Source organism: Channa argus, chromosome 3, assembly GCF_033026475.1.
Source record: "Channa argus isolate prfri chromosome 3, Channa argus male v1.0, whole genome shotgun sequence".
Taxonomy (NCBI): Eukaryota; Metazoa; Chordata; class Actinopteri; order Anabantiformes; family Channidae; genus Channa; species Channa argus.
Window position 1 is genome coordinate 26,936,467 of NC_090199.1, and position 26,066 is coordinate 26,962,532.

The 26,066-nt window shown below is 39.4% G+C and overlaps 1 protein-coding gene across 8 annotated transcripts in view; it reads left to right on the forward strand.

The window, feature by feature from the left end:
* kcnq5b (potassium voltage-gated channel, KQT-like subfamily, member 5b) overlaps positions 1–26,066 on the forward strand; it is a 112,557-nt gene that overhangs the window by 71,491 nt on the left and 15,000 nt on the right. For 5 of the 8 annotated variants that reach the window (XM_067498537.1, XM_067498534.1, XM_067498536.1 and 2 more), the window contains 7 exons: positions 8,560–8,650; positions 9,608–9,734; positions 14,174–14,349; positions 19,768–19,893; positions 22,512–22,622; positions 23,260–23,355; positions 24,373–24,467. In XM_067498537.1, the coding sequence (XP_067354638.1) occupies positions 8,560–8,650; positions 9,608–9,734; positions 14,174–14,349; positions 19,768–19,893; positions 22,512–22,622; positions 23,260–23,355; positions 24,373–24,467 (822 nt within the window). Of the gene's footprint in view, positions 1–8,559; positions 8,651–9,607; positions 9,735–14,173; positions 14,350–19,767; positions 19,894–22,511; positions 22,623–23,259; positions 23,356–24,025; positions 24,119–24,372; positions 24,468–26,066 lie in introns of all 8 variants that reach the window. The other 3 variants (XM_067498540.1, XM_067498541.1, XM_067498535.1) reach the window with 1 other exon arrangement.

Sequence of the window (26,066 nt, forward strand, 5' to 3'; positions counted from 1 at the left end):
GGGTTTTGTTTTCCCCTCTTTTCTCAGAATCCAAATGGCAGCTTTTCTCCCATAGACAGCTCTCTGGTCTTCATGTAATTTATTCTTTCTTTTTTTTTTTTTAAACAACTGCAGTCTTAAGTAAAACTCAAGGTTAAAGCCAATAGAGCACACACCCAGGTAGCTCCAATACTTTTGCTGAATCCAAATGTCCTTTGTGTACAGGAAAGAACGCACACTGTATGAGAAGGCCTTGCTGTCTTAGTTGCAGGACAACCAACATACACACATGTAGCGAAGGACGCAGGCCAGCTAAGCTCCATTAACAGTGAGAGGTTCCACATTCAGGGTCTGGCTCCTTTATGAAGTCAGAATTGTTTGGTTCCTCCTGTTTACTTTCCATTACAAGTCTTCCTACAGCTCTGCTGATGGAGTTTTAATTTGCACAGCTATTTTATTTGCCTCAACATGAGAGAACAGGACACATTAAACTGCAGTAAGGCTGCTTTACGGGTTTGCACACGTGTGGTTTAATCCAGTTGCATTTCTCTTAAAAACCCATTAAAAGCCCTCAACTTTTCATTTTTACTTCCATACCAGCTTTTGCTGAATTTCGCTGTGGCCTCTTAGATGTGTTCGAATAAAGTAACAGTGTGAGAGTAAAATGGTGAAAAATCGTGAAATGAAATGCACAGTGGGTGGTCTCTGTGGCGTTATCTCCTTGCAGTACCTCAGCATTTTGCTTTTGTAATAGAACACAGTTTCCCAGCACAGAGCATTAGGTGTGTGCCCTTACACTGGCTCCTCTTGTTTTCCTCTTGTGTTCCTTTTTTTGGCCTTTTTATCTATGGTATCACTGCCCAGCTGTGTTAGCTACACTAACTCTATATGCTCATGCACTACAAGACGATGCATACTGTTTACTGCATCTCCTTTTTGTGCTAATTATCTTTCTCGTGGCACAATAGGAAATGAGTTAATTAGACCTTTTATTGTGGCTTTTAAAAATGGGTTCAAAATATCGAAATTAGTAAAGTCTAAAGTGTTCCCCTGCCGTTTGATAAAGCTAAATGATTGTAGTTGCTTGCAGACGGCTATCTCAAAATCACAGGATTAAGCATTAGAGAACAAGCTAAGCTGTACACACTGGGATCCCATAAAGCTTCTTGTATAAATTTGTGTGATTTTAAGGTATTTATTTACCTATTGAATCAGGCCTTTACGTCTCTACTTTAAGAGATCTTGTTAAGGACAACATAAGTTTGTGCTCAAACTGCGTCAATCTTTAACCAATATAAAAAATAGTAATCAGATTGTGTGTTTAGTCTCTGTATTTCCAAACGGTTCATGTTATATTAGAATTTTGAAACTGGCAGGCTAATGGAGGTGAACATTTGACATTTGACATTTGACAAGCGAACCTCTGATGTTACAGTTTTTTTGAAAAAGCTCAGTTGAACAACAAAAATTGCTTCAAAGAAATGTGCAACAACTGCAAAAAGATGGCGAAATGACTCAAAATCTGAGAGGCACACGTGGACACAAAATATAGAGACAACAGGAAAAAGAGAGAACGAAAACAAAATAATCCAAATAATAAAATAATCAATAACTAACACTAAAAGAGAGACAGAGAACATCCTTATAGACAAATTGACCAAGACCAGGCACAACATGTCCAAGACAAATGATGACCAAACACACACGTCCAAACATAGTCTTCAGACCATAAATAGAATACAAAAGCACACAATATCCAAAATCTTCATAAAAAGCAATTGTTACAATACACTGGGGACTTTATATATTTACCTAAATCAAGTTCAGTGACTGGAGCCAGCATGTTACAGCCACATCACGTCACATCATAATTTCATACTCATCCTTCCTTTTTGTTACAACGTTGATCAGCTGGTTCAGTAATGGTAACTCTATTGTCATTCCTTGATCAGTAATGAGTTGTGGAATGGAAATTTAAACTTCAGTCATTACATTATCTTTTTTTTTTTTTTTAACGAAATGAAATTGTTAATTGAATAATTTGAAGCTCAACCTGCTCATTGTCTAAGTCAATATTAAAAGCAGTTGAATCTCTCTGTGTTCACTAGACTAACTGGACACATTACTTTGGTGTTTTTTTGTTTTTTGTTTTTTTTCAGAGGCATCAACTCACCCAGCACTGCCGTCATACCAGAGGGTCGGTTACATGTATATATTTTTTGTTATTTTTTTGTTATTGACAATTAATAGTTTGAAAATGGACTCAATGGCCACTTTATTCTACAGTTTTTAGGTTGAAAGTGTGATAATTCTTCTCTCTGTTTATTATTGAGTCCAAAGTGAAGAGATAAGAAGAGGTGGTTCTAAATTTTTGGCCACCCTATTTAAAATGAATTAAGGGGGCAAAATATTAGAACCAGCTAATGAAATGTCCAGTGAATGTGTGTATGCTGTAAGTGAGCTCTGCACTACGCAGATCATTACTGCTGCTGCTCGGCCTCTGTGAAATAATCTATTAAATCTATTTGTGTAGTTCTCACCTCTGGTAACACATAAAGCTGTATTTATGTCCCCAGGCAGAGAGGAGCAAATTAAACTGATCACAGCCAAACTCTCCCTGTAGTTCATCGCCCACCCCGTGAATTCAGAACATGTCAGGAGGGGTAGACTTGTTTGAGCCACAAACATGAGAGCATTGGCAGGTAGTGTGGAAGTAATGGAATAGGAGCTTTGCGTCTGATTACTTTCAGAACATGCGGAGCTTCATACTGTAGGTTCAGCCAAAGACAGAAAGAAAATTTAATGAGATGACGTAAAAAGGAAGTTCTCTGTCTACAAAGCGAAGGAAGAGCAAAAATTGGAAATCTTGGCAATCAACAAGATGCCTGTCATCTGTTCACTTTGCAATCTGTTCCACATATTTCCAACCTTTCATTGTGGTGGAGAGAACTTCCTTTAAACGCCCTTTCCTTATCCCAAACATAAACAGCATGACAGCCCCACCACCAAATCGGACGTCATTGGAAATATGTGATATTCCAGTGAAAAACCGTATGCTGTACTTTCTCTTGTGTGGATGCACAGCTCACCCACAGATCAGACGCTCTGCATTCATTTCCCTCTTCTGTTTGTTCCTTGTGTTAAAGAAACAGTGTCTTTCTTGTAGGCACACAAACACACACCATCAACCAGCCCAGGGGCTCTTCCTAAACACTAAACACACCTAAACTTATTGCATCAATAGTTGCACATCAAGAAAACCCTTTCACAAGCTCCTTTTTGGAGCTAACGTTGCAAGTTCATTTGCACTCATCTAATCCCTAAAAACAGACACATTCCTCTCTCTCTCTCTCTCTCTCTCTCTCTCTTTTCATGGTTCCTGCAGACTTAGCCGCATAACATCAGTGTAAGGTGGAAGGAGAGACACAGTGCCCTCCCCCTTCCAACGCACCCCACCGCTGCTTCTTGACAAAATACAGAGTGCTTGGCTCAGTCTTTCGAAGAGCCCAGGTGCATTATGGAAATTGTTCTGTCATCTACAGTCTCGGAGCGTCATCCTTTGAGATTTACAGTCAAACTCATTTCCCCCGGCTCACTGTACACATACACATGCTGCAGGTTCGGAGTGGCTGCGTATATGCGTGTGGCTGTGCAAGGAACGTAATTGCAGTATTTAAACAGTCTACAGGGTATGACATGTTCTTTAACTCCACTCCTCCCTTTTGAAACGTGCAATGAGAAGACCAAGTGTTCCTGCAGCGGCGACCCCGCACTTTGTTGGGACCGACACTTTGTCGGGGTGAGTGGAAAGAATGCTCTCAGACATGCAGTGCACAACTGTGTGGAGGAATGTAAACGCATGGCCTCACAGGACGGGTCAAAGGTCATGAGGTCACGGGTTAGAGTTACGGAAGCAGACAGAGTACTGTGGACACCATTGACAAATGGTTATGGGTGGTGTTTTGCCAGACTCATTGAAGAGTAACATATTCTAAAGGTCCTTTGTTCACTTAGAACACGTTAGAAAACGGTCCATTTGTACTATGTCCACAGCTCAAGCTTACTTGAGAGCAGCACTCTCTGCCAAAGCTGTACACTGACACCGTCACCAGCAGATAAATTCACAGAACCAAATTTGACCCTATATCCCAATTTTCATACAGCATACTGTGTTTAAGCAGGTGTTCACAGATAATTGATTATCCACAGTAAATAATTCAACACCAGTTTTGTTGAAACTGACAGTTAAAGGGAAGGGATTCATTTTGCTTTTCCAAAATGACCCATTTCCTCATTTCCAATTCCAACTTAGTAGCTTAATTAATTGAGAATCCCTGAAACATGCTTTACAGTAGGTTCACTGTAAACACTAAAAGTTCATCTACACAATCAAGCTAATCTGAATTTTTTATTTTAATTTTTTGTTACACAAAAAATTAACTGTTCCAAATAATTCACAGATTCATTGGTTAAGGTGATGTACAGTACAGGTTTGTACTGATGATACAAATTTTACTCTAATTTGCATATACTAATAATTTACTACATTTTTAGCAGCACTACAGACAATATTGTCCCTCTAAGAGAGTTGAGCTTACGATTGATCGTAGCATCTTTAAGCTGTGGTCATTTCCTTGTTGAAGTGTGTTACACATCTGTTGAGTTACCATCCTCTACTGTAAGATGACTTTCACCCCTTGGACCTAAATTATGACCCTTTAAAAGCCAGGTAATAAGATTATTTTTAAAAAGGGTAGATATGAGACACTGATAGAAATGTAAGATATGTCCAACCCAGATCCACAGTCATCATAGTGTACAGTGAAAGTAAAAGTTAATGATGAGACAGCAATTCACCAGTTCAATCGAATGCAGGACCCAAAATTAGGTTTCAGGACCACGGACAGCATCAGAGGACAGATGTCATCTGAGTGAGATCTTCTGATGAAAGAGAACCCCAATCAGATTGTGTTAATCACATCAGCAAGAACCTGTCAGTGATCTAATGAATGTGCCAAGAAGCACCGAAAGGGCTTTTTGAGGACAAATCAACAAATTTAAATATTCCATAGCAAGACCCACAGACTATAAGAGACAAACAATCCTGGTACACAATTTAAATCTCTTCTTGGTCATTTAGCATCATTTAGCGTGTTTGTTTGACCCCACTTCATTTACAAGACAACTACCTATCACGTCCTGACTTTGGCCTCCAGGGGCCTGTGCGTTTTCATCCCACTCCTACACACGGATAACTAAGTCATCGCAGAGATGTAATTTCTGCTGCTATAGATAATTAAATTCAGAAAGGTGACAGATGATAGAGTAGGTTATAAAGCACCAGCGCAGTGTGCAGAAGTTAGTGATCAAATCAATTAAATCAGAACAGTAATTTGTTCCGTGGTTCCTTTCTGTTTGTAAGTGAGTGAAGAGTGTATTTGAAAGAGGCGAGTGGGTGTAAGGACAGATGTCCCTATGTTCTCTTCAGATGAATTCTGTTGTTGTGAGTGCAGGGCATCAGGACACATGACTACCAAGGCCACCTGAGAGCCGTAGCTTGTGGGATAAATTAATGAACTTTGTCGAGTGCTTAATGATGCTGTCATGGTGCTTTTTAGTAATCCTCTATCCCCTTTTTAAAATAAATATATTCAAAATGGAAACACAAGGCTATGGATGACGGGAGTTGATTGTCACTCTGTAATTTTCGGTCTGACAACCTTATAAGTGCCAGAGGCGTAGGTGTGCCGGTGACAAGGAGCTTGCTTTTCATCCGACAGCACCACAATGCTTGTCACTAGATGTTTTCCTCCAGTCAGAATCACATTATTCAAATCTTTGGAAATGTCAACAGAGCAAACCTCAAACTTTTGATACTTTGTGATTTTATTTCTCTGCAAACCTCCAGAATCTCTGTGAGTCACGTGGGAGAGAAAAAGGAAAACGAATGGGTCAGGAAATAATGACATAACCACCCTTGCAGCTGTGGAAAATTCTGACCCCCATTTGTGCTCTATAGATATGAGTGAAGGCCTGACTAGGGTCAGATCAGCTCAGTCCTCTACTGCTCTATGGGCTATGGGACAGTGACCCGCTCTGCACGCCCACCATTTTCACACAGGCGCTTTTCAAACACTGGATGTAGTTCTGATGGCTCCCTGTTTGCGAGCATGAAAGACTTCCTTTCAACTCTGTGATAATCTGGGGTCAATTTGGCACCAAGAGGCTGATAGTAAGGAGTCCCCAGTCTCTAGTTGTGTACAGCTGGGAAGACGGACAAACTGCATTATGGGTAAAGCCGATGTCGTATTGCCAGTAATGACACTTTTGTAAGCAGAAATGGGTTATCTCATGTAGAACCTTTTTGAATATTCAGTACAAATGGCACAAATGGTTGAGAAATAGAGCAGAAGTAAACACATATGATATTATTGCACGGACTAAAGAAATGCAGTTAAAAAAATATCTGGCCCTTTATTTGCATGGCATTTAACCCGCGTTAACCGCTAACAGCACAGCTGATAGGTGTTCTCCTCTTAGCAAATGGGAAATAAATATAAAATTATAGCCTAAATCAAATCATTACATTTTTGTTGTGGCTGCTTTTTATTCAACCATAGGCGTGTTTTTTTTTAATTAGTTTGCATCATCAGAGATGGAATCTGCCATTCTTACACTACTGTACATTGTGATTATGTCCAAATGTTCAAGGGGTTTACAGCAGGTGAAGCATGCACCTTTCCAACAGAATGTGGGTTACAGTAGTCAGTGCACGCAATTTAGCTTTAATGGTCATTTCACCAAATCAACTACAAATTAGATCTAAATAAAGGAGGGAAACTGAAACTCACCAGATACTTTAAGGACAGGACAACATTAAACCACCAGTTGGTATTAATGTTGTGGCTGTAAATTACATACAAGAATCCAAGAATATGAAGGTCATTCTGAAGTAAGAAATGTTATCAGGTATTGCCTCTGTAGGGATTTCATTAAAAACTTACAGTTGCTTGAAGTGACAAAATAACACGGCTAAATAATAGTATTTATTTTTTACACCACCTTCATGAAATATAATCGGTACGATTGGCTTTTCTAAAAGGTTAACATTTAGGTTCATTAGACTGGTGGAGTGTTTAGTGCTTCAACAGCTAGAAAGTCCCCCGGTTCGAACCTCTGACTGGCTGCAGCTTTTCTGTGTGGGGTGTAAATGTTTTCCCTGTCCTTGCGTAGGTTTCCTCCCACAGTCCAAAAGACATGCACGTTAGTTTAATTGGTGACTCCAAATTGCCCGTGGGTGTCTGGATGGTCTGTTTATGATAGCCATGGCGCACCCCGCCTCTCGCCCAGCGACAGCTGGGATAGGCCCCAGTGCCCCCACAACCCAAAGTAGGATAAGTGGTTACAGATAATGGGTGAGTGTATGAACCCTGGTGACCTGTCCAGGATGCACCCACCCTTGCAGTCACTGACAGCAGGCTCAGACTGCAGCACTCCTGCAACCCCCTAATAGGACAAGCAGTTAAATAATGGATGAATTTAGGCTCTTAAAAGGGATATAAAAATGGTTTAACATTGTAAGTTACTTAATGAAGTGGGCACATTTCCTTATTTAAAAGTTGTCTCTAAAACTGCCCCATCAACGTCTCTGCATAATAGGCCTCATAAAGCTCACTGTGGAAGGTCAAAGGATTGTTGGGGTGAACTAGAATTCGCCAAATATAGTTGCGTTCTACTGGGATGTTTAAGAAGGTTTTTTTTCTTTTTTTTACAAACCTAGAACCCCAGAAATTTTTTCATTATCTCCATACATTGCATTGTTATTGTCTAGCTGTAGTAAAATAAAGCAGAACATGACCAAACAATAGCATGCCAGCTCTGATAAAACCTCTCCTTGGACAAGCCAGTATGTCGACTAGTCGTTCTTCAGTAGGCTTAAGAGGAGATCTGAGATGATGAAACGCAGATGTCCTTTCACCATTTAGGATTAAGAGCCACTGCAACTCTAAACCCAGCGCCTGTGTTTAAGAAAACAATGTGTTTTTGCAAGAATCATGTGATGGAAATTGAATAAAAAAAAAAAAAAAAAACTAAGCAAGTTATGGTTGGTAAAATGGAAGCCTATGGTTTCCTGGCGGAGGAAGCAGCAGCCGGAGTGTGGAAATGGTTGGATGTTGCTTCTTTTCCAATAGCCGCAGTTTCACTGCTTGTTTCTTGCAAATCATGTTGCACAAACAAGCATGATTAACTTGATATATCTGGAAATTGAATAATAGTTGGGCTCATGGTTCGCTGCAGAGAGGAAATAAGTTCTGTGATTGTGCTGCCAGGTTGTTTGTGCACCGCTCTTCCTTGCCAGAATGGGTTCAAACGTTTGTCACAGAGGAACATTTACTATACAGTTCTGTGATCAACAGACAAATTGTGACCTGTGGTAATGATGTTTTGCAATCTGCGATTTGCTGGTCATTGCGGTAAAGTCAGAAGTCAGACCACTGATGTCATCCTTTCTAATTCCAGTTTTGTGTGTATATTGTGCTGACTGTTCTCCTTTTTGCCCTTTTGTTGGCTTTTGTTCAGGTTCATCTTGGTCTTCAGCTGCCTGGTGCTCTCTGTGTTCTCAACCATCCCGGCCCATCAGGACTTCTCCTCCTACTGTCTTCTCATTCTGGTGAGAAATTAGTAAAGATTCTTTTTTGCTCTCTTTCCTTTTACTTGTGATAAATTTCACAAAATATTCTGGGCCAGTGTAAAGATGTCACAAATGTCAACTGAAGCAATGACTGCAGTGTTAAGATGCTGATTTAAATGTGTTAAAAGAACATTTTCAAAAAAGTAAAAAAATATTTCCACGTTATGTTTATTAAAAAAATTTGGGCTGGCTTACTGTGTAATTATGATCCTCAATATTTATCTTATTTTTTTCTGTCTATGACGTGGCTTGTTTTCAACTGTCACACATTTAAGAATTATCTTATTCTTGTTCACTGATGCTCACATCATACATAAAGTAACTTTGTGCTGACTAAAAATACAAAAGCAAGTTTGTGTGTGAACATTGCTTTTCTATGACAAACCTTCAAATCCATTAAAGGTGACATGGATGTGACCTCAGGACAAACAAATAAATAGCAGAACTTCTAGATCAGTGGCTTATTTGTCTAAGTGTCTATCCTCAAAGTGGGAGCTGGAGTTAGTTAAAGTACTAATGACAATAAGTGGAGTTCAAAGTTGCCTTCAGAAAGAAGGAAAAGACTGGACAGCACAGGAGCATTGAGGCTTTTTGAACATTTTTAGTATGATTCATCATATGTTTTTTTAAAACCTGACATAAGAGGTCATTTTTTTTTGTGCAGCCGAGTGATTACCCTGCAGCTGTAGCTGCCATTTTACAAATTGCACTGCACTAATTGCTTAAGTGTTATTATCTAATGGAAGCTGAATCAGCGAGTGCATTAACAGAAGGCTGGTCTTAGTTATTATCAGATACAACCTGGTCTCCATTTTAATGACGGAAGCATTAATGATCTATCATATGTGATCATGGTCAGCATTTGTAATCTACACTGATAAGTGATGACTAACATACAGTATAATACCTGCTCTTCGTTTCTGTCTTTTCCAACAGGAGTTTGTGATGATTGTGGTGTTTGGGTTGGAGTACATCATCCGTATCTGGTCAGCAGGATGCTGCTGTCGCTACAGGGGATGGCAGGGACGACTGCGCTTTGCCAGAAAGCCCTTTTGTGTGATTGGTGAGTTGTTGGAGTTGACATTTCTGGACGGATACATTAAGAATGACCCCAACACTGTAAATTCTAATAACTGTTAAAACGTACAGAAATCAACAATATGCACACAGATGGAGGCAGCAATGAACTAAACTGTGCCTAGTCTGCCAGAAAACAAATGGTACAGATGTCTACTGTAAACCGAGTACAATTGAAAGGCAGGGTCATTGATTTTTTTATTAATTTTATTTGTCTCCATTTTTCTGTGTATCATGGTCTGCTGAAGATTAATATTTCTGTAAAATAATTCATATTCTTTCAGCACCTTAATCCTGGGACTGGTCTGAGCACTGGCTAATTACAGCTAATTGTTGTGATAATGAATTTTAGCAAACCACTAAAGGCAATGTGAATGTCTTGGAGGGTCATTACTGTTCATTGGACGTTGTAGTACACAAGTTACATGAGTAACTATATATATATATATATATATATATATATATATATATATATATATATATATATATATATATATATATATATATTAGATAATTGCTTTTCATGCTTTTAACAACTCTGATCAAGAAAACGACTTTGAAACTGCAAAAAAAATGTGACTATTGCCCAACTTAAATAAATGTGTTTTTTGGAATAAGCAGTAACCCTGAGTAGTATATACTAAGTCTAGAGCATATCTACTAAATTATTTAATACTTTTTGCCATAGTAAACGTGTGTGCACTACATTAATTAACAATTGTATTTATTGTATTTAAGTCCAAATACTACTCCACTTTATTTTTTAATGCAATTGGTTTCCATGTATTAAAGTACGGTTAACTTATAAGAATTTCCAAGCCTTTTTCCCCCATGACTTCTATATTTCACTGTTGCCTTCTGCTTGCCCTGTAGTGGGCCAGTTATCTCTTCTGTGAATGCAATTCGATGTTAAAGATGATCACAGTTCAGCAGCACGCTAGTTTGCTTGTGTCATTTTTACTTGTGGTCAAAGCTCCAAAGAGTAGAGAGCATTTATGTAATGCATTTTATTCTTCCCACTGTTTACACATAGATTACTCTGCTCCTTCTCAGATAGGCTGCCTGACGGAGGGACAGCGGCACTTAGAGGTCATGCAGGGTGCCATGAGTTCCCCTCGTCGCATTTTGTAGCTCAAGCGGCGCCGAGTTGTGGAGAGTACTAAACAGTGAGAACTAAGCCTGACAGAGAGCATTAAAAAATGAGAAGTGATGGGAAAAAGTTAGTAAAAATAAGAGAAAAGGAGGTAAACTGTAATCGAAAGATCTGCAGACGGACATGAAGATCAGTCCCATGATGCCTTTGTGGCTTTTACAGCTACAAACCTAATAAATAAATTAGTTTTCTGTGCATTCAAATATTACAGGGAGAAACCTTATCACTGTGTATGTTCAAATCTCTCTCTCTCTCTGATCTCTCTCTCTCTCTCTGTCTCCCTCTCTCTCTTTGTCTCTGTCTCTCTCTGTCCCCCTCTCAGATCTCTCGCTCTCTCTCTGTCTCTCTCTCTCTGTCTCTCTCTCTCTCTCTCCCTCTCCCTCTCTGTGTCCCTCTCTGTCTCTCTCTGTATCTCTCTCTGTCTCTCTCCCATAGAGAGAGAGAGAGAGAGAGAGAGAGAGAGAGAGGAAAAGTGTTTTTATTGTTGGTGCTGTGGTTCCATTGCTGCACAGGATTATGCCTGAAAAATACACCATTAGGCTAACTCATCTGTAAAATTGTTCGAACTGATAAATCACGTTTCCTTTTTTTTGCTGGTAGATCATGCCAGATGGAAACTAGTTTATTTGTGGCAGTGGGGATCCTCAGTTATTTGGTATCAAAGATGCATGGTAATAGCTTGGCCGGAATAGTACGGAGTCATATCACAGCCAAAGTAATACTTGCCAAGGGAAGCATCTCACTGCATCTGTGGAATCTCTGGGTGTCCAAAATATCCCTTCACAAGCAAAATTGTAAGACTTATTTTATCCAACATGATTCAAAGCTGTCAGTTTCTGGGGAGTTACTGGGACCACTGAATGTGTGTTTCTGTCCATATATGTAGTTTTTGCATTAAAAACATAGACATTTGACCCCCAAAGTAACCTGACATAACTAATCAGAAGCAATTATAATTAGAGTGGTACAAGCAGTGATTTGTGCACTGGAGTCATTCAAAGTCTATTAAGACCAAAGACTTAGACAGTCACTGAGGACTGAGAAAAGCAACACAGCATGAATGAATGACTCCTGCTTTCACATGGTTCCCACCAGTTGCTGCCATTTGTCCATAAGAAATAGGTTTGAAAATGTCCTGAGGATGGTCTGGGATAACACACAAGCTTCCTAGTCGGATTCACACACTCAATAGCAATTCCCTAATGGAAAGCAGGTTGGGAAATCAGTGCACCAACTGCTGTGAAAACCCACTGATTTGCAGTTGCATGCCCCATGGACATATGTATAGTACTGTATTTCACCAAATTTACATGGTAATGACATATACAATAATTAGCCATGACAAAGTCCAACAAGTGGTTTTAATGTTTTAGCGGAAAAGGGTCAGCGTAGGTACTGATCAGTCTGCAGCTGCACACTCTCCTGATTGGTGTATTTAGTCATGACAGGAAGTCACCGGTGGATTACTGATCAACCAACTAAAATGCATACAGTCATTCACTTGGAGTTAATCCTGCATTGCATTAAAAGTCTATTTCATGTTATTTATATTATTTATAAAAATAAATTAATACTAAATAACTCAAATAAACAGAGGTTTGCAATGAAGGATTACAATTTTTTTTTTTTTTTTAGACCTACTGCACTGAGTTAGATCATTCTGTTTCTGTTTGTTGAAGCCCACCTAACCATGCACACACATTTAACCATCTGCCATTTGTTTGCCTCCAATTATTTCCCTTCTGCACCTTCAAAGGTATAAGTCAATTGGTGACCTAAGCCTAGGAGACCCCTATGTCCTGGGCTTCATTAATATATTTTTCACGGTGCTGCTACCGTTGTTTCCCTCTTCCCACTATGGGTCAACTGGTACATGGTTTACGGCAGGGCCCATCAGCCACACCCCGGTCAGCACTTTGCTGCATAAAAACAGGTTCAGTGGAAGGACAGGAGCTGGAGGCACGGTTATATTTATGAGAAAACCTTCTGCACAGATTGAACCAAAGTGTAGGGTTTCGCACAGTGCATCACTGAAATGGAAAGTCATAAGAACTTGTTGCTTTAGTTGTCTATGCTTTTTGTGGATTTTTGTCATTTGGGGTTTTTAAAGTTAAATCTGTGTTTGCCATTGTTTGTGTATGTTGCTGTGTGCCTGTCACAGTTTGCAGAATGAGTGCAACAACCAATTTTAAAGCAATTTACAACATCCTGACCTGATGAAGGTGGATTGAATAACTGGCAGTTACGTTACAACCTTTTCTGCCACAATTTGCAACACATTCAATTTACAGCACATTCTGTCTGCACAAACGTAATTGGAAGCCTGTAGACTGACAGTGACGTGCTGTTTATAAATCTTAATAATTTCAGTGAGTGGAAAATTATTCTTCATGGAGCGGTGTACCAATTACTTCTTCACCGCTGTCATGTTTGCAGCTATGGCAGATCGATAAGGTAGACACAACAGCAACTTATACAAACGCACTGTATGGATTGGATGAGTTTATTATTTTTCTACTGTTGATGCCAACAGCAGAGTGTGTCAGCTCCAGTATTAAGGAGGCTTTGTTGCAATTGTTTGCTACAATGAGGGGTGAGAGCGAGGTGACAGCAGGGATTTATTGTAATTGACTCACCATGTATGCCGCTTCTCTGACAACTTTTTTTTGTTCTCGTGTGCATAGGCATGTATCACCGATTGGTCTGACTTTATCTCGGCTGTGATTGCTGTTATTTCCCAGTATGTGGGTGATTTCATGGAAGGCAAATTTGCTTTAAGAGCACTTTGTACCAATGAGTGTGCTTTACGTTTCAAAACAGGTCTAAATATATCAAAATGCAATGCAGCGATGCAGAGAAATATAGTGTACACACTCTTTGTTTACATACTTTGTGTAGAGTCATTATACACTAAACAGTGTATATATTAATACACACTAACCTGATGCTGTAAACTGGAGATCAGTACTGTAACGTGTGCCAGTGGTTAAACTACACGCATGCACATCCACAGTACAATCCTGAGAAAACATATAGGAATTTAGCTTCAAATGTGGATACAGTTTCTATAGGTCACAGCTATAGAGATTTGATGAGGCTATAGTAAGTAAAGAGCAAAGAAATATACTGGGGGGGGGGATGAACCATATAACCAAAGTTAATTCTGCATTAAAGCCAGTGAAGTGTCTCTAATGTAATGTTTTCTCAACAAGTCTTCAAAGAAGATTATTAAGGTTTCTTTTTGTTTGTGTGTTTCCTCTCTGCCCCTCCAGATATTATTGTGCTGATTGCCTCGGTGGCCGTGGTGTCGGCGGGCAGTCAAGGCAACATCTTTGCCACCTCTGTCCTGCGGAGCCTGCGTTTCCTGCAGATCCTCCGCATGGTGCGAATGGACCGAAGAGGAGGCACCTGGAAGCTGCTGGGCTCTGTGGTTTACGCACACAGCAAGGTGGGCAATGTGGGGGTTTGAACTGCTGCCTGTAGATACAGTGGGTATAGAAAAGAATCAACTTTACTGCATTTACTTATTTATTCATTTATGGAATACAATAACTTATTATCATATTAAACTGGAACAAGATTTATACGAAATAATCGAAATTAATTAAACTATAAAGCTGAAAATAAGTTAAGATAAAATAAAATTTAAGCACCTTTAATGTAACTCACCGAACTTTGTGGCTAATTAGTTTCAATTGGTCACACAGTTAGTTAGTTGGAGATCACTTAAGTGCACTGTTTCCAGCAGTTTCATAGGAGAGTGGCAAAAAAAAAAAAAGGGAATATTAAATCTCATCTAGAGTTTTTCAGAAGACATGTTGAAGACTTTGAAACTTGTTCCTCTTAACTTTAAAGGTCAAAGGTCTGATTAGACCAAAACCAAACTTTTTGGCCATGAGACTAGATGCTTTACCTGGTTAAAGAACCTGGACTGCAGTTGTTGTACGCACAGTTTCTCCCATCTCAGCTGCAGAACCTTGTAACTCTTGTACTGTCACTCATATTTAAGGACATGTGCATGTGTCATGTTTCTTGCGTTTATTAATGATGGATTTAACTGTAGTCCAGGAGATATTTAATGACTAGAAAATGTTCTTTCCCTGATTTCTGATTTTTAATCATCTTTTCAACAGCGTTAGCGGAAGTGTTCTTTTTTCATTGTGTAGTTGTAGCCATGACACTGGATAACCTCTAAATACATCTCCACATACACATTTATAATATACTTCAATCTTTTGAACGCATTTACTGCACTCAGATGATCTCTATTTAACGAACTGTGTGACTTTTAAAAAACAACTGGCTGCAATACTGACTATTGAGGTGAGTTACATTTTTACAACAAAGTAGTACAAGTTATAAAGTTACAAACTTTTATAGTGGTCAGTTTTCACTTTGTCATTCTACTTTTACAATGTTATAATTGGTCCATTTAATATGGCCGCCCTATTTAAAATGAATGAAGGGGCCAAAAAATTAGAACCACCTCTTCTTAAAATGCACTCCAGTATGACTCCACTACCCACTATGACCTCAGTAGTAAACGGAGAGTAGAATTATCACCTCTCTGACATTTTCAACTTAAAAACTGTGAAATTATTAGATTTGGAAAAGTAAAATTTATGTCAGAGCTGCTGTACTGAATGTATTAAGTTGTACAGGTGTAGCTAAAAAAAAAAATAAGTGGCCAGTAAATGCACATACTGTACATACTGTAAATGGGTGTTTGGGTGGGGGGATTAGTTTTCTTAAAAAATGTGAACTAATCTTCATCTAAGTCAGAAGCTTAAAAATTATTATGGGGGAATAAATAAGTGAAGACTTGATATCTCAGTAAATCTTTTTTTAGCAGCAGTAACAAGCTTTTCCTGTAGCTGTGGATCAAACCTGATCAAACATTCAGGAGGACGTTCGGACCGTTCTTACAGAACTGCTCCAGCTCAGACATCTTCTTAGCATGTCTGAGCTCTGAGCTCATGCTACGTTATCTGGGCTCTGACTGAATCCTAAAAGCATCTTTTATGTGTTTGACGTTATTCTGTAGATTCACTACAGGGACAGCTCCACACTTTGATAAACTTGAGAATTCATTTCCTACCATGACACACAATGCTGTATATTCTTCCCTAAAAGTTCAATCTCAGACATGAACTCCAGAGAATGTCGGGAGGATCAGGTCTTGACATTGTCTGGAGTTTCCCTTTCAGACATGTAACAAACATCGGGAGATAGTCCGTCTCACTTGTCAGTAAATACTCTGTGTAATTGGGGAAGGGGTGGTGCTTGGGCAGAACATGATTCAAAAACTATGCTGCTGAAGTGACAGTGTTTTGCTTTGTAGAGTAGCTACATAACCAAATTGTCTCCACTTAAAGACAATTTGGAGTGATGAGATAAATTTGTAACCACTTCCAGCTTTATGCAAGTCACTACTTCTTGCTCTGAGTCTTCTGAGATCTCCTCATGGGAAGCATCATCACATCAGTAGCAATATGAATTCAGGGATTGGACTCCAGTTAGCTTGAGGTTCACATACTTTTTCCAACTTACCTGCAGAGGTTTAGATTCATTAAAGTAATTGTGTTTGTTTGCTTTAATATAAGTAATTCCAACATATTTTCTTGCCACTTTTATATTAGTATTGACTTTCTTTGTAACTTTGGGGAAAATGTAAACTGTATCTAAACAGTCAGTACAGTCTGTCAAATGTTATCCGATTTAATACAGAAAGGTGCTGAGAAAAAATATAACTTTAGAATATAAACTATTAAACTCAGAAGTGTCGAGTCTCTTTTCCTCTCTTAGGGGTTTTTGCCTTTCTTACCTCCGTGCACTCTCCTCCTGCTGAACTGCCCACACACATCTGCCCACTTCTTCTTCCTTTTACCTTAACTTAGCATGAGCCCCTCAGATGCTGAAAGCCTGGACAGGTTATTGTTGCTGCCATAGCTTTTCTTTACTTCAGTCAGCACTACACATTCATTCCTTAAATGAAAAGGTCAAATACTGTGTTCAGTATATACAAGCAGCATGAAGGTGCTTTGCAACAGTCTTCCTTTGGCACCTCTTTTGTACCACAGTTGGTGATTTATGGGGATTTCTGAGCACGCAATAATTTATACTGTAGTATCGTACATTCTGTGTGAAACTTTTTCACAGACGTAACTATTTATTAAGCCTGAAACAATGGACTTGTGCCTAAAGTCACACGAGGCTGATTCAGCTTTAAAGGTTTGTTCAACTGTATCTTAATACTTGTGTCCAAGTTTCTGTAAGTCTGATCAGCTTTTAAGACATCTGTTTTGCATCCACACCATTACAATGTCAATGAATAGACTTTCATATACAGTGCTCACAAGACCAAACGCCATGTGTACAATTTTCGCAGGGAGGGTTTATTCTGTAGAAAATTAAACAGAAGTAAGGCTTGATCGAGTAGAGCATGGAGCATGGAGCAGTCTCAAATCGCATGGGATTGGTGACGGCATCCACAAGCCAGTGAGCTGGCAGTGAGCATCAGCCACATACTGTATAATCGGCCGAAATAAACCTTAAGGCTGAGCTGGTGGACGAAGTGTGTTCAGCTTCCAGTGCTGTTGAAGCCACAGTATTTTCCAGTGCTTTGCATCAGCAGATAAGGGATAAGCAGTAGTAATAGCTGGACAACTGGACTGGGCAGACAGCCCTAAAACTGAGACCTTAACACAGTTCGACCCTGCTGTCAAGTTTGAGACCTGTGTTTCCGCGGATGGAACCTAGTTAGAAGGTAAATCAAAATCAGAGCATCTCTTCTATTTGCGTGTGAATGGTATTTTTTATGTGGTCATTGAAAAATGTATGTAATAAAACTAAAAAATACAGAGACCCGTGACTTGAGGTTATTGCTTACACGGGCTAATGTAGTGCACTGACTGTATCATCCCAACAAGGATTGTTGGACCTGTATATCACATATCACATGACTGGACATAGACAATTACCGAAATCACAGTGAGGAACAAGTTTTGTTTGATTTCAGATTTTTCACGTGTGAGGGAGTAACTAGTTACATGCAATTAAATTAACAGTTTAAATAAACTGTTTCAGTTAGTGAGAAAAAATATGCTATTAAATTCTACTTACTATTTAATATAATGGGGATTTCAAAATGGATACATTGGTAACAATAATATGTTTGCTTTGTATCTTTCATCATTCATCGTTTCCAGACAGTGCAGGTGAGCACCTTTAAGGCTGATGGCTAAGCAGGAGCTGTCTCTGGATCCAGATAGCACCCGTTATTATTCAACGGGTCGCCCGCGGGACAAAGACATAATCACTCTATGCCGAAAAAAACTCAACAAACTAAACCTTGTTAGAAAGCAAAAATCCTCAGGATTCAATTTGAGACTGAACGACCTGCATACTTTTGCACACACACACCTTTCTACGTTTCCCCGGTTATTTTGGCTGCAAATGAAAAGTAAACACTGCAACAACCACCATTTTAAAACCCGGCCAGCATTCTAGATCAAAACAAGCCCACACCTAAGAATCTACTGTACGACGGGACTGGGCCCTCAGTGAGCATGTAAACCAGTCAAAGGCCCCGACATTAACGCACAGCTTAACTTGGTGGTTGAACATTTGGCTGTTACTGTCAACTAACGTTGTGCTTTCCCTGTGATGATGCAAAGACGTAGCCAATGAAATACCGGTTTCAGATATGTTTGCAGGCACTCTGTAAATGGGAGCTCTGCCGATTTCAATGCGTATATGGGGCAGCACAGTCACTGGGCGCTCGCAGTATTTAGCGTTGACGCACGTTGCGTTAGTCAATGTATTTACGATTGAGTCACTGTGTCGCCCCACCCCTACTTTGATTAAGTAATTACATTTGTTACATTACTTATTCTTATTCTTAACTAGTATCCGAACCTCTTAGTACATTTTAAATGAACATTTACTACATTTTAAATGAACCTCCCAAAACTGGTGTCATCTTACAACCAGTGGTGGAAAGTAACAGCTTTTTACTTCACTACTTTCCTTAATAGTTACTTTTCCAAATGTGATTTCATAAAAAGCAAAACATTACATTGAACAAAATGCAAGGCGTTGTTAAAGATCTGACCAGCAGTTTCCAACTCTTCTGGCTTGTGACCTCTTGTACGACAGTAGTGTTCCGGCCCCTTGTTGCATTGCACATGTTTATGACTTGTTAGCAGTTCCACCAAATAGTCATTTCCACTCTAAACATCTCACATGGTTACCGATGAAAAAAGTTGGTAACCGCTGGACTAAACTTTAGTTAAACTCACTTCACCAGCTACAGCAGTAAAATACTGCTCAATGCATGAACTGACATTTAATTATTATAATTAATTAATATAATGAATTAAATATTATAATTAATTTAATTATTATATTATAATTTATTGCCTTTCTGTATTACTGTTTCTACTAAAGCAAATTATTTCTTTCACCACTGCTTATTAATAGAAAGATGATACAACAGGATATTTTTCATCTACATTTACTTTATCTGCAGAGTGATCAGAAGGGGGAATAAAAAAGTTTCGGTTTCCGCCTGGTGGCAGTGACATTAGAGGAAAACATTCCTGCCTCCTGCTCGTTCAGTTTTCTATGAAAAGCTTCACCCCCACTGTAAAAGCAGCGCATGTTAGAGATTAACTTGGAGCTCATAAAAGCTCATTTGTATTACTTGGTTCTATTTCATAGAAAGTTTGGCCCTCAAAGTTCATAGAAAAGCCGATTTGGGTTCATCTAAATTTGGTTTTCATATGCTGCAGTTTTTGTGCATTATAAAAATGATAATTTTTCCAGATTACATTCTAAATGTGGGTTTTGACTTCTGCCTCTACAGGAACTGGTAACTGCCTGGTACATCGGCTTCTTGGTTCTCATCTTCTCTTCGTTCCTTGTCTATCTTGTGGAGAACAAGTTCAACAAGGAGTTTGCTACCTACGCTGATGCCTTGTGGTGGGGCACGGTAAGTCGGAAGAAATATCTGTTAAAATCTGTAAAAGCTCATAATTGAGATGATGACTTTAACGGCTGCCAAAGGACATGTGTTGGATTCCTTGACATGAATTGAACGGAACTGAACACTCTGTGCCTATAGCTGGTATTGTGGGCAACCGAAGTCGGAGTTACACTTCTTTTACACCGTCAGCTTGTGGTTTCCTCATCAGAGACCTGTGTTCTGCACCGGATGCCTTAAGTCAGTGTCCGTGCTAATTTTCTTCTCTTATTCACTTCATCATTGCCTCTGAGCACTGACGGCTCCTATATAAACATTAGCCCTGCAAGGCTCCATTAACTACCATTTTCATATTGGCTAAAAAAAAAAAATCATAATGGTACCAAATACCTGCCCCTGGTTTTGTCATGCATGGCAATCGCAGCCTGAATAAAAGATAATCCAGAGTGATCAGTCTGCCAAGTAACAGAGACTGATGGATTGATATTTGTATATAAGAATAGATAAAACACACTGAGGAAAGAGGTTTCCCAAGCAGAGCCAGTTCCAATTTACCGTTGGGTTTATTTGCCGTGTCCTTAAATAGTGAATACACTGCATTAAATTCTACTTTTCGGGCTTTTGCTAAACATGTGTGAAAGGCCCTATTCAGTAGTCATATTTTGATGTGATAAGTACCATTACTAGGAATTATTATCGCAATTAACTCTGTTTCTTCTTTTATTAAAACATCATTTGCTGCCTCCTCCACACATTTTGGTCCTCTCCACAGTCAATCAAAGGTGTATAATTGTCAAAATGGTCTCTCGGTGTGTGTTTACAGGTCACGGTTATAGACTTAAGTAGGTCTTCCCACATAAAGGAGAACAGAAACAAACATATTGTTCACAATGTCTGATTCAAATCTATAAATGCTCCCACAAGGCCATCACACAAATCTACTAACTCAGTTGTGATTGTGGTGCCTGAGGGCATTATTTCAAATTATGTGTCCGTGTTGGAAAACCGAGCAGGTTTAATTCAGCCCTATAAAATGCATTTAACACAAAGCAGTAAATGAAAACTAAAGGTTGAAGCTAACTTTATTAGAGTATTATTCACAACCAGTACCAACAGATCAAGTTTCCCAGAAATATGCTGCATGTAAGACAGCTTTCTTAAAACGTGACCAGTTCGCATTAATCATACAAAAATATCTATTATTTCATTTCATTCACTTTATTGTGTTCTCATGTACAATAGATAGCTTCAGTATGTGATGATATTTTTAAATGTTGCTGTCAAAACCAATGACAGAATTACATTAAAAAAACTTTTCTATCAAGTTGAAACTAATTGCTTACTCATTTTGATAAATCAAATTAAATGTAACATTTCTCTTCTTGTCTTTTATTTTATGTTGACTTTGCTTTTAATAAATATTATAATTTGTTTTTACTGTACATCTACATAGACGTTTATTCTACATTTGCATAGACTCTCTATTTGAGCCGGTCTTTGACAAATGGGGATTCATCCGGAATCATCAAACATGTTTAGTGTACTTCAATCTATATAGTAAACAGTAAAATAGTAAATAGTACATGGTCTAACTTAGTGCTTTTGTATGTTACTGGTACCCAAATCAATCAACAGTTGCTTCTCATTGAGCCATTCACACACACAGATGACTGTAGCTGCCACAGTAGGTGGATGACTTAGTTTGACAAATCCAGATTTAAATTGTTCTCAATCATACTGATATGAAAAACCAACTCTGGATCTTCCCTACTCACGTTTGGGTAGTTGTCCAAATTGGATTGCAATAGTTTTTTAGACACTAGCAGACAGTTTTTGGACAACAATGGTGTTCTATATCACAAACGGACAAGATAATCCAGGCTGCAGTCAGACAGACACTGGACATCTCTGTAATACTACGTCCACAGTCAGCTGGAATGATCCCTGCTTTCTAGAGGCTGAGAGTTTCTGGTTGCTTTTTAGTTCTGGTAGAATCAGTGCCTAAATACCCACGACTGCTATCAGCATCGACTAGTATTCGAAGACCAGGGTTGCGTCTAGTTAGATAGAGCTGGATGCTCCATGCCCCCTACATCCCCCTGACCGTCTCACCCTCTATTTATTTATCCCAAGATGGACTGAACCGCGCAACTCGTATCTTTGATCTGATCTGATGTTAAGGTGCCACCTTGTTATAGAGGTTGTCCTGGGCAGAGCTGACAGGGGAAGGCCATCAGCTGATGTCATTCACATGAACCTGGCTGTAAAAGCTGGGCTGTCTAGTTATTTGTTTTTGTCCATTCTACAGCTGGTGTCCACGTGGAATTATTTTTTTTGTTTTTTTTGTTGACTTTATTTTTTATTAAACTCTTGTTTAAAACTTGTTTTTTCTCGTCAGACAGCTTATCTGCATGACAAAGTATTGTGAAAGAGTGAGACCAAATTTGAATGCCTTCTCCAGACATGTCCTGTCAACAATTATCATCCACAGCCCATTTATTGTATTGACAAATGAGCTCATGAGTAGCTTATGCAGAGCTGATGCCACGTGTTTTTCCAGAAGGGCATTTCATTGGATTATATCTATTCTGAGACGTTCAGGACTTCTTAATTACCTTTGTTGACAGATCACCCTGACAACCATTGGGTACGGGGACAAGACACCAAAGACGTGGACAGGAAGAATGCTGTCTGCAGGTTTCGCTCTCCTGGGCATCTCCTTCTTCGCCTTGCCAGCAGTAAGTCACAACTCTTGATTTCATCCAGGTCCCTTTCTGAATCGACCAGGGTATTTACACAGCAATACCACTATCGTTTACTTTAATATTTTTGCAGTCTGTTAGGTGAAGCTGATGGGAATATTAACTTTATTAAGTAAAACTCTAACTGATGAGGTTTAACATTTGCTTTTTCTACCATTTTATAAGTGAAACGTTTTAGTCCCTCAACACACTAGAAGAGGGCAAACTTTAATTAAAGCTTCACTCGGGAGGTTTAACCTGAATTGGCTCTATGTAGTAATGTTTAGATGAGCACTTGCACAAAAGTGCCGACACGTTCCCGACATGACATGGCCAAAGTTTTCCTTGTCTTTTCTCCTGGGACCAGTAAAAAGGAGACTCATGCAGAAGCTTTGTGACGATGCCACATCTTAGGGTTGTGTAGATCTCCTCATCCAACTGCTTGGCAAGATGGAGAATTATTTGCCAAAACGTCAAACTTTTTGTCCAAGAATGAACATGGTACATGCTGTTTCCAATCTGGTCTGAGTGTTCTCATTAGAGTTGTAGTGCGTTTCTCAGCAGCTCAGTGACACATTGAGAGTCTTTGGCATGAAAATGCAGCCAGTGTTTATGCCTGTTATTATCGTGCCAGGGCATCCTGGGCTCAGGCTTTGCCCTGAAGGTCCAGGAACAGCACAGACAGAAGCACTTTGAGAAAAGGAGAAACCCGGCCGCCTACCTCATCCAGGTAAGGCAGACAGCCTCGTCTCTTCCATTTCTCTAACACAATTCATTCGGTTTGGGCTACGAAATATGACGATCATTGCTGATGTATGTTCTACCTATTGTGCAGTAAATTTCTTTTAAAGTTAAATGTGACTTGTTCCTGTTTTCCTGCAAACAGCGCCCCACAGTGTCATATGAACTGTGATTGAAAGTCCTAAATGATTTTTATCATTCTCCAGTTTATCTTTTTTCCTCCGTGGATTCTACAAATCCCTGAATGTGCCCGATAAAGAGCTCAGACTGTAGCAATGTCCAGTCCCGTGGCCCCTCATCCTCACTTTGCAGAAAGCTCTTTCATCTCTGGAAGGTTTATTCACTCCTTCAAGACCCTACCACCACCACCACCACCCATCCCCCCCCCCCCCCCCCACCTTGTCTGCATCACACATTTCCTTCTATTCCAGCCTGATCTTTGCTCATTTTGTGTTTTTAGTAGCGCTGACCTCATGTTATACCCTCTGGTATTTCTTCATCTTTTTTATCCCTCTGCTCTCTCACAAACCTTTCTCCCACATATGTCTCCACTTTCTTCTTCCTTGGCGTCCCCCTCTCCCACCTTTTCTCTCCCATCTCCTGACCCCCCCCCCACCCCCCCCCCACCCTTCATCCTGTCCATACCCGTGTTGTACCAGGCTGCGTGGCGTTATTATTCCACCGACAGCACCAGGCCCTACTTGGACGCCACATGGCGGCACTATGAGAGTCTCCTGCCTTCCCGAAGGCATGTATCCATGCCTGACCTCCGCCCAGATACAGACGTGTGACACGCCTGGTGTTTTTTTTTTTTTCTGTTTGTTTTTGTTTTGGGTTTTTTTTCCACTAATAAGCTTTTTTTAATGTATTTTCTTTTTTGTTCTCCTCATCCTCTTCCTCCTGTTCTTCCTCTTCCTTCTGACTGCCTTGGTTTTTGTTTTGGATTTTTTGTTTTTCTTCCTTTGGGTTCTCTTCCTTTCCCTGGTTTTGTGTATTCTGCATGCAGTGTGTTTGGCGTAGTTATGCGGCTGATGAGAACTCGGTTTCCATTGCTACCTGGAAGCCTCACTTGAAGGCGTTGCATACCTGCAGCCCTACAAAGTAGGTACAACTATGGCAGCTGGTGTCTGTATTTGGTGTCTGTGCCCCTCCAGCCAACATTTGCTACACTTCAATTAATTACATTTGCAAATTTTGTTTTTAATTTAACCTTTTCCCTTTTTTTTCTGCTGAGTCTATCTGCTTTGTTGTTGTTGTTTTTTTAAAAAAACAGTATCAGTGCATTTCTTTTTTCTGATGAGAAATTGGTTCACAGCCATCAAAAAGACAAATAATTTCCAGGCTTCGTTAATTTTAACTTTTATTTGAATTAACAAAATTTTGAGCACTGACTTTGAGGCTCTTTAAACAACTCTTAAGTTTGGCTGCTATTATATAAATAGCTGTTTTATCCCTTCGAGGACTTTCACACTGAGCCAAGCACTGACTCAAGCTCTTTGTGTTTAAGTAAAGTCAGTTGAGTGCTCAATGGACCACAGACCTTCACTGATGTCACTGCGGCAGCAGTTTTAGTGTCCATGGCCTATCTATTTATAACCTCAATGAGCCAGTCGACTATGGCCCACTGAGCCCTGAGTGATTCAGAGTTCAAGTGCTTACTCCAATAAGCCACGACTTTCACACCACTTGGTGATATTATGTCATTGCTGCTCAGTGTATATGCTCCATACTGTCATTCGATCTGTGCATCTTCACCTACTGGCTTTGGTAGTTGAAGATACATTTTCCAATCTAGGATGCACACAGGGAGGTAGAAGACTCATTGTCAAAGTGTTGTGAATGTTCAACACCCTTCCGCGTGCTTTCCCATCTGCACTTCAGTTCAAGGAAAAAACTGTAAACTGCTAGCTTTTCATGTAATAATTTCAGTATGATTTATATCAACAATAATATTACATGGGTGGCATTGGATAAGTGGACACAAAAAAAAAGTTTGTAAGTCAATATTCAGAGAGGTATTACTTCAGGATTGCTTCCTCAAACTCTAAAAGACCACAGATCACAAATTAAACTGCTTTTGACTGTCGAACCCTTTACACATGCTGATGGTCCAGGACATAATTAACATACGTGCCTCCTGCATATTACACAATCAGCAGATGAATTCAGTAATTAGTTTAGTTGTTCCACCAACCAAACAGAGAGGTTAGTTGTGAAAGCAGAAATATAGGATAGAAGATTACACAAAGTTTGTTCCTGTAGGTTCTCACTACAGATGTTATCAACCCTCTCAGTGGACATTATCTGTTGTTATCAGCAATTTACCCATGGACCAGTAGGTACCTGCTTCACATGCTGACTGGCTTTGTCATTTTGTCTAGGCACAAAAAAAGAGAAGCTTAATGTTATGGAAAGATTCAAGAGTGAGTTTAAATATACGGACAACAATCTTGACTAATGATATCAAACAGGACATCAGTTGGTGTCTCAATTCAAACACGTACTTTGTCAACCACTAATCCACTCTGGCCTCCTCCCTACAAAGACTTTTGTATTTTAGTTTCTAAAGAATTGAATTCAGTTTAAATATAAAAGTTTACATATACTTTATATTAGGCTCAAAGTTTTTTAAGGATCTGAATGATTGTACAATGTATATGTTTAACAGTTCTTAAATACTTTGGTGTTACAACTATGTTA